This window comes from Sardina pilchardus, chromosome 14, assembly GCF_963854185.1.
Source record: "Sardina pilchardus chromosome 14, fSarPil1.1, whole genome shotgun sequence".
Classification (NCBI taxonomy): domain Eukaryota; kingdom Metazoa; phylum Chordata; class Actinopteri; order Clupeiformes; family Clupeidae; genus Sardina; species Sardina pilchardus.
In genome coordinates this window covers 18375931-18385365 of record NC_085007.1, presented here as the reverse complement: position 1 = coordinate 18385365, position 9435 = coordinate 18375931, and the positions used below count along the sequence as shown (strand labels likewise).

Below are 9435 nucleotides of genomic sequence, written 5' to 3'. Positions count from 1 at the left end.
TAGTCATTACCTCCAGTCAACTGAGGCGATACTGATAACAAGCCATGCAAAGGCACTATGGCCCTGAAAGGCCCTGTGTCAAGAGATGCAAATCCAGGGGTTTTCACATGCACAGAGATATCAGCAGACTGTTGCATTTAAAGATGACCTCTCTTTCAGTCTCTCTCTCTCTCTCTGTCTCCCATCCCCCACGACACTTAAGGCACCTAGGGTAATTATTAAATGATACCCTCTCCTGTTGAATGGGTTTCGTGTTTGTGGAACAGGTCAAGACATGAACTGCATGACAATGGGTCAGGCAGGCTGGTATGGGCATTGATTTTGACAATGCATGATCTCAATGACAATGAATTTTTGCCCATAAAAAAAGGTCATCACATAGAAACGTACTGACTGACGCCTGAGATGACAGTAAACACAATCAGAGTGGATTTGGCCCAACCGGCATAATCCTCAGAGAACACAGCATATTCTCCAATTAGACACTTAAATTAAGTTTTCACAGGCACAGCTCACACTTTCCACCAGCCATTTGGTGGTGGCAGCGGTGGTGGCAGCGGTGGTGGTATAGTGGGGGGTAGCGCTGACACATTTCCTGTCTGTTTAGTTCCTTATCAGGGATGCTTCACAGTTATTGGGATAATTAAATAGATCCGTCTACAGGATGAGTGACAACGGTCTGTGTAAATGTGTGACACTTAAATGTGTGAGTCTCCCTGTCTCTGTTAGTGTAAACAGGGCTGTCTGACTGTGTGAAAGTGATCTAATCTCAATCCCTGATGTTGTCTTTATCACAGGAAGGCATTTCTCAGTGATAATCTAGACATGTGCTTTACTTCTTTCAATGAAACGTTTTCATTCCCAGAATGAGATAATGCATTATGGGCAGAATGCAAGATAACGAAAATTCCATTTTCTATATCCTTCATCCTAGGCCTATATGTTTAAATGTGTTCCAACTCTCTAAGAATACCTACATGCTGTTATACTTCAATGTGACACCCATGCGTAGCCAACCCAATGTACATTCATGTGCACAACGAAACATGCTGGTAATCTAATAGAAAAACTCCAACCACTCTTGCCGCGTTGAGTGTGATAAAAAAAAAAATAAAGACAACTACAGATTTACAGATGAGTGCGTAGAAATGGCAGAAGGCTACCATGCCCTAACTTAATGAATTGATCACAGTTTCAATAATTAACTGTAGAACACGAACGGTGTTCGAATCCAGACGTGGGATAGAATACATCTGCGTGGGTCGGCAACATTGCAAAACCTCACTGATTAGTTTCACTGTTCCGTTGTCATGTAAAAGGCACCATTGAAGCGCGTCTGAAAAAAAATGGAGCAGCAGTGAGAAGCGGCTGCAGGAGGGGGAGCAGCATAGAGGCATAATTTAACGGACTGTGTGCGGATGGAATACACCACTGACGCTACGATCTTCTTTTTAATATATTGCAGTCGAGAGAAAGACATGGCTAGCTAAGGATTAGGCCGTAGCCTACTAAAGAATTACGAACAGGTAGCCTAGGCAAGTGTAGACTAAAAGAAAACAAAGCGAAATCGTCGAGGTCTGTCGTTTGCAAAGTAGCCTAAGATAATTATACCAAAGTCTCCTGTCAATGAATAGCAAAAGACGTTTTCGGCTATCGACTTCAGGTTGACTCTGTATGGACGACTCATTGATCGTTGACTTTTTATGAATGAGGAGAAAAGAAAGAACAGTTAATGAATGGTGCTAGTAGATGACGTCACCTTCATTGTGACGCGCCACCCTTTTATGGAGCGGGCGTCTGAGCCTCATTCATAAAACGGAAAGAGGTAAACTGGCCGTGATAGTAGGCTAATGCTCTCAGGAGGGTACAGAGCAACATTAACTTACACGGGAGCTGCTTTGGATTTATGACTGTCTGCTTGCATTCGCCGTGTGTTTTCAACGGACTATCCCAAATTCAGCTTTGTGTGGTAGCCCGAAGAGAAAAAATGGTTACCATGGATGAACTTCGCGAAATGGAGTGCAGCGTTTTGAAAAGGTTGCTGAAGGACGACAGCGCAAAATGTCTGGTATTGGACTGCAGATCTTTTCTGGCATACAGCGCCGGACATATCCGAAGCGCAGTAAACATTCGCTGTAACACAATCGTACGAAGACGGGCAAAGGGATCGGTTAGTTTGGACCAAATTCTGTCGGGGGACGAGGAAGCCCGAGGCAGATTAAAATCGGGACTGTATTCTGCAGTTATTTTGTACGACGAGAGGACACCGGACGCGGACACAATAAAAGAAGACAGCACAATCACACTAGTGCTTAATGCGATATACAGGGACACCTTCGGAACTGAAGCATATCTCCTTAAAGGTAACGAACAGTCTATTCAAATAAATCTGTCAGGGTGTCCAGGGCGACATTATTGTAACGTCCAAGTCGCCATTAAAATGTCTGCTGCGTATTAATAGGCTACTGACACGAGAGTCGACACTATCAGCACAGCATCTGACAATAGCGAGTGTTCCCAATGTATGCTGTAATCACCGCCTGCCGTTATTACGTTTGGACACAAACATGATTCCTCATTCTTATTTCTCAATATTAATCTTAATGGACAAACCTGTAAACACTGACTATAGAGTGGCGCTTGAGAGGGAAGCTGCCTACTCAAATAGGGTACTCCCAAACAACGCATGTTGGTATGATGTCATCCCGATAATCATAACACGGTGGACGGGAATGTAGGCTACTGCAAGCTGCAGCATCAAAGCTTAGTCCATTTTATTTCCCTAATCTGTAACCTGTATAAGTTTAATGATGAAAACTATCTAGTCCAAACATGTAAACCCATATTATTACATTTGCAATGACAGGGCAACCACATGCCAATTCTTTGAAAACCCATGCGTAATGAGTCCATGCGCATTATTGTTGCCGAGAGAGCTATGTTTTTTTTTTTTTTTTTTAATATTTATCTAAACGTTATATATCATTATCATTATAGTTATAGACTATATATATATATATATATATATATATATATATATATGTATTGCAAAATGCACAGGCTTGCAGTTAGCTTGTAATGCGTAAGCGTGCTCTTTTGTTAAATGTTTTCTGGAGAACATTCATAAAATACGGGCCTAGTTCAACATTTGCATTTGTGGCTCACATTTTGATTTTGCACAGCTTTATATTTCAGAAAATAATAGGTAGGCCTATTTTATGCAGAATAATAAAAATAAAAAACATTGTTGATAATCCCTTCTGTTTTTCCCCCCACAGGAGGCTTCGACAGATTCTTCTCTCAGTATCCTGACTTTTGTTTAAAAACCAAATCATTGCCGTCGTCAACCACCCCTCTGTCTGTCATAGACTCCAGCTTTACCTCCTGTGGAACCCCTCAGCACGACCAGGTAACGGGCGATTATTTGTTTCGATGGGTAGGCCTATTGGTCAGCTGGAAGCCCTGCATTGTGTTATGTCAAAAGCCCCCCCTGACATCCTGCTATGCACAGTTTTCCGGTTTGATAAAAAGCACTCTCTGACCGCTGCCGAGGGGGTGTGATGTGACGGATACACTCACGGCTGTTTTACATAATCGATCATTTCCTGTCGTTAAGACTAGGAAGCAGTGACATAACCGTCCAGAATCAATACGCCCTGGCCTGATCAATGGAAAGACAAACAGCAAAATAATACAATTTTCGTCAAATTAAGTAAAAATGACTAGGTGGATTACAACATTGTAAGTTGCAGTGATACAGTTAGTTCTCCCTAAACCATCAGCCTTTCTCTGTGAATTAAATTTGACGTCTAGCATGGCTGATTTTTCAATGCTGCCTGTCCTATAACCTCACAGAGAATGTAGGACGCATGGTTTTAATTGCATATGTGGGTGGGTGCATAGAGAAAGAGATTAACACAATAGACATCCACATCCGCTGTGACAGTTGGCCTGGCGACCCATACCTGTTTACTGAGCCGTAGGCCGCACTCGACTTAGACATTTTGTTTTACTCATCAAACACACCTGAGTCAACCGTCTGTGTTTATTTATAGAGATTCTCTAAATGATAGTCCTTGAATACACATTATTATTGCATATTGTATTTACCCATGATAAAAACGCGACAGCAAGCTCTTTTCTCATCTGCTGCGTTTGTTCCTTTGTTTGCTTAGGGTGGTCCAGTGGAAATCCTGCCGTTTCTGTTTCTCGGCAGTGCGTTACACGCTTCCAAGAAGGATATGTTGGACGGCATGGGGATTTCTGCTCTACTGAATGTATCGTCGAACTGTCCCAATCATTTTGAGGGCATATACCAGTACAAGTGCATTCCCGTCGAGGACAACCATAAAGAGGACATCAGCTCATGGTTTATTGAAGCCATTGAGTTTATTGGTAAGTTCCATAATTACGTTGTAATATCATAAAACATTTCCCTCAGGCTGACACCATAAATATTTTATTTCTGTCTATTTATATATACACACTCATCTGCCTGTGTGAAAATGCATAATTATTGTAGTATTTGTATAGAATGAGAAGTGATGGTTAAATTATAAAATCTTTTTGGATGTGCGTGCGGTAGGCTACTCTTTTTAAATGATAAAATCTACCTCGTTAGATATATTGGAAATAAATAGAAAATCCACCCAGAGTAACTGCATGGGCCACTCATTCAGATTCTCATTCAGAGATCCAGATTTGACTGCAAAGAGATTCCTAAGATGCGAAATGTTGGGTGTGTTGTCGTGGACGGAAGAGAGTGAATAGGAAGGGGATGCTTTGAGGCTGCGTTAGGGAAGGGGGGTTCTGGGGCGTGGGTGGAGGCAACAGTATGGGGTCTCCCTACTGGTAGGGATTTCCATAAGGAAAGGGGTGGGGTGGGGAATTCTTTAGATGCCATTTCTGTAGACCAAATCAGTGCCACCGCTCTCTCTCTCTCTCTCTCTCTCTCTATCCAAACATCCTCATCAGAGCAGCTGCAGAGATGCACAACCCTCCAATGGGCTTGCCGCATTCTAGAGTATCTTTAGGTGTGTGTGTGTGTGTGTGTGTGTGTGTGTGTGTGTGTGTGTGTGTGTGTGCCTGCGTCAGAGTGGAGCTGAGGGACCAGTGTCTGACTCATCCTCAGTTCTTGGGTGCTTGGTATTGGGGCTAACGTAGATCAGTGTGTGCTTGTGCGTGCGTTTGAATATGGGCACAGAACACTAATCCACGTGTAATTAAGAGCGAGGCTCATGCAGACAGTCCACTGAACAGCTGAGAAAACACTGACAGGGCTCACCGCAGCCTCCTCGCTCACAGTGGGAGCGGAGCAGACAGCTGCCGGAGACCGCCGCTCAAGCCCTGCATAGTCATCTTTGTTACCGCCGCCCAGTTCTTGTCTTACTTTTAATTACCGGGTCATTAGTCTCGACAGGGTGGCCATGTTTATGTGATTCAGTGGCCAAGAGGCCAAGGGGTATATCTGGAATTCATTAGAGGCGTTTGTCTATTTGACTGTTTGGCTGAGGTGGTGTAGGGGACAGCATGTGCCAGTAAATTAGTTATGCTGAAGAAAGGAAATGTATTCATTGATTCAATGAAATGTATTCATTGATTCACATGCAAGTGATCCATTTAGATAGTCATTACAGTGGTATAACCCCATCCCCAAGTTTTAATTTCGGATTAAGTGCAGTTTTGTAAAAAAAAAAACATTTTTCGACACCCTCAATATATATTCACACCAGGATCGAGAACAAGAAAGATGGCCGGTCTCCAAAATCATTCTTATTACCTTTTAGTATTCTTTCTCAGTGGCAGCAGGGGTTACAGTACATACCACGTTACATAGCATGATCTACCAGTAATGTGTAAATATTGAACGTGAGTCTAACCTGCATCTCCCTCCTCTCTCTGCCCGCAGACTCGGTGAAGGACTCCAACGGGCGCGTGCTGGTGCACTGTCACGCGGGCATCTCGCGCTCGGCCACCATCTGCCTGGCGTACCTGATGATGAAGAAGCGCGTGCGGCTGGACGATGCCTTCGAGTTCGTCAAGCAGCGGCGCAGCATCATCTCGCCCAACTTCAGCTTCATGGGGCAGCTGCTGCAGTTCGAGTCGCAGGTCCTGGCCACCAGCTGCGCGGCCGAGGCGGCCAGCCCCGGCGCCACCACGCTGGGCTCCAAGTCTTCCTCGGTGCCCCCCTCGCCCACGTACATCTTCAGCTTCCCGGTGTCGGTGGTGGCGGCGGCGGGCCACGGGCACGGGCAGCCCAGCAGCCTCTCCTACCTGCAGAACCCCATCACCACGTCGCCCAGCTGCTGATACATGGAGCCCAGGCCGTGGCCTTAAGAGACCCACTTGCACAACAGAGACTTGCTTTGTTTTTTTAACCGCCCAAGGCTGGGATGGGTTTCTGCGCTCTGCTGGTTGAGGTTGTCCCAAGAGGACAGACTGGTGTGAGGGCGGGGGGTTGATGCAGATTGTGTGTTGTAGGGGCAATTTTTTTCTGTTTGTTTCTGGCCTCACAATTGTCACGTATAACCTGGACACAGATCTGCTAGGAGGCGGAGCAGTCGAAAGACGAGCTCTCGTCCGCTGCACCCCCCCACCCCCCCCCACACACACACACACACCTGAAACCCCAGCTGCAGAAACCTGCTCCGGCTGGCTGCCACCGCCGCAGCGTTTTATACACTGGACCGGACTTCCGAGGACGGACACGTTTGAACATTAACAGTCATGAATCACATCGCAGCCCGACGGGCCTAGCTCTCATTTCCTATGGTGGCTTCCGAACTCTGACACTGATACTGCTGCTTGGTGAGAGGAGAGTGAGTGAAAACAAGAGAGTGAGAGAGAGAGAGAGAGAGAGAGAGAGAGAGAGAGAGAGAAGGAGGGATGGAGGGAAAGAGGAGAAACGAGTGTGAGGACATTAATCCTCAGTGTAAACCCAGCAGTACTCTTGACTTCCTGAGGCAGTCCAGGAGGCCCCCTCAGCTCTGACAGGCGCTGCACCTTGCTCTCTGGGCTTCCTGTTTCCAACCGCTCTCCATCTCCCCTCACACACACACACACACACACACACATACACACACACATAGACATACACGCTCTCACACACAGTTGTTTCCACCGGGTGGGACTGCATCAGAGAATCCTTTACTATAAGCTCATTCATTGTCACACTTAAACGTTGGAGCACAGGAGAAGAGGGTGATGAAGATGACGAAGAGTCGGGTTTCTCAGTGGCAGTGACGCTCGAAAACAATATGGCCGTCCCAATCTCACTTTGCCGTGTCAGTTAGTCCTGACAAATTTCCAACAGGACTTTTAGTTCACGGTCGAGTGTGCTACTATACGATACGTTTTTTGGCTGTGCCTTGAACCCAGAAGGTACTAGAAAGACTTTTCTGTTTGTTTATTTTTTTGTTTGTTTGTTTGTTTGTTTGTTTAGAGCGCTTTTTTTGGATCATCCCTGCCCTTTTTAATTTTTTTCCCTCCCTTTGCCATTGTACACATATGGATCCATGGACCGATCTTGAGACACTGCATTTAAACTGCAATAGAGACGCTAGGCTCCGTGTCTGTTTCCTCATTGAGTAGAGCAATAATGTTTTCTTCTTTCTTCCCAGTTGCCACCAAAGCACTGCAGTGTTGTTTGTTTTTTTTTTCCTCCATGAGTTTCTCTTTTTTGTCTTGATGGTGTGTGTGAGTGTGTGTTATTCACCTCCCTCATTTTTCACATCTCTTTGTTTAACTTATGATTTTTTTTTGTTCCTTGCTAATTTATACGCAAAAAAGCTCAGAAGTTATTTCAGCTTTATGCCTTATTGATGACTGTGGAGTTCTCAAAAATATATAGGAATGTTCTCCTGAGTCTGCGCACACTGTGGTGTTTCACCATTTGATTGCTCTGTCAAGAAGAGAGGTAGGGAAGCACGATGTCGAGTTATCAATGTAACCACCGTAGACAACCTTGGAAGAGGAGCAAGATTGGTAACCATGCTCAATTGATAAGAGTCAACATGACCTGTAGAACACAATCACCATAACCCAAATACACTGTAACTCTGAGAAGAGACTCTGAGATTTTGTTATCATCCAGAAACCATTTTTTGTAAGACGACAGTGAATTTAGACTCACGGCTCCATGAAAAAAAAATTGCATTTCAATCATACTATCTGCCTTTAAAATACTAGCCAAATTATGTTGTCATCATTTTTACAAACCTTACCACCCTGGCTCTTGAGGGGTGGGGGGGGTATGAGACTCAGCTTTCATTTGGTTTAGAGAATGTGGGCACCTTTTATAGAGCACTTTTAAGTGATGCAATATTGTGATATATTTTGTTTTGATTTTTTTTTTTTTTTTTTGCACATTGGAATAGGTGGTATCTGATATTTCTAATGCTCATCCGTTATACTGTTTAGAGTAGGTCAATGAAAATGAAAATGTGTACATTTTGTCAACAATCACTGAAGAATGCAATACTTTTTATCTGTTAATTGAAATGTTATTGACTCTCTAAGGCAATATCATTTGAGAAAGGTTGGATTTGTAGAGAATTCCTCTTGTTTTGATGTATGGTATGTACATTTTATTTATTTCTGCAGATTCATTGTTAAATACAACAATGTTCTTAAGACTGTGTGTGGCATCAATTATTGAAGTTGCAATGACAACTGAAGTTCCAAAAAACAACCAATATCTATAATAATACCCCCATACCAATAATAATAGGCCTATGTTAAGCAATACACAATCTATAATTGTGACATTATAAATAATGCTGCTAAATCTTTAAAAAGAACATTTCAGTGGATTAAGAAGAACCTTTTCAGTTAGCCTACTAGATTTAGTCAGATGAATTATGTTTACACTCAATTTAAATTCAGGAACATTTTGTTAGAGAAGCTATACATTTTGAGAATTTAAGAATATATACAATATATAAAATATAACAATAACAATATACAATATAAAAACACCTGCACCCATTTGAATATAGCTTTCACGAAAGATAAATCTAGCATCTATATCTAAAACAGACTAGCCCTAAAGCACAGATGAAGAGAAAGCAGGGTGTGAGGCCTCGGAAGAGAAACACTGTGCTGAGGACTTGGTCACTCTGTGATTGTCCTTACTTTTTTTTTTTCAATATAAACATTATCTTTCAACCTATCCGTTCAGTAGCTCATTAATAAGCGTTTTATTCAACTAAGTTTAGTAATTCCATTCGGAATAGAAAAGGAACAAGACCCAATTGCTTCAAAATTACAATTTACTTGACCAGTTAACCAATGGTGAAAATGGCAAATTTCCAAAGGAAAAATGATCACGTTTACCAACGCAGGCCTACCAAAACTGTGCTGTTACAGCTACCTTAATAATAATAATAATAATAATAATAATAATATAAAAATCTAGGTAGGCCTAGGCTATTTTTG

General features: G+C 43.0%; 1 protein-coding gene across 1 annotated transcript; it reads left to right on the top strand.

The window, feature by feature from the left end:
* Positions 1 to 1830: 1830 nt before the first annotated feature.
* dusp4 (dual specificity phosphatase 4) lies at positions 1831 to 8631 on the top strand. Its single transcript, XM_062554496.1, has 4 exons — positions 1831 to 2363; positions 3279 to 3409; positions 4176 to 4395; positions 5909 to 8631. The coding sequence occupies exons 1-4, from the start codon at positions 1907 to 1909 to the stop codon at positions 6307 to 6309; spliced, it is 1209 nt and encodes a 402-aa protein (XP_062410480.1). The 5' UTR covers positions 1831 to 1906; the 3' UTR covers positions 6310 to 8631.
* Positions 8632 to 9435: the final 804 nt, after the last annotated feature.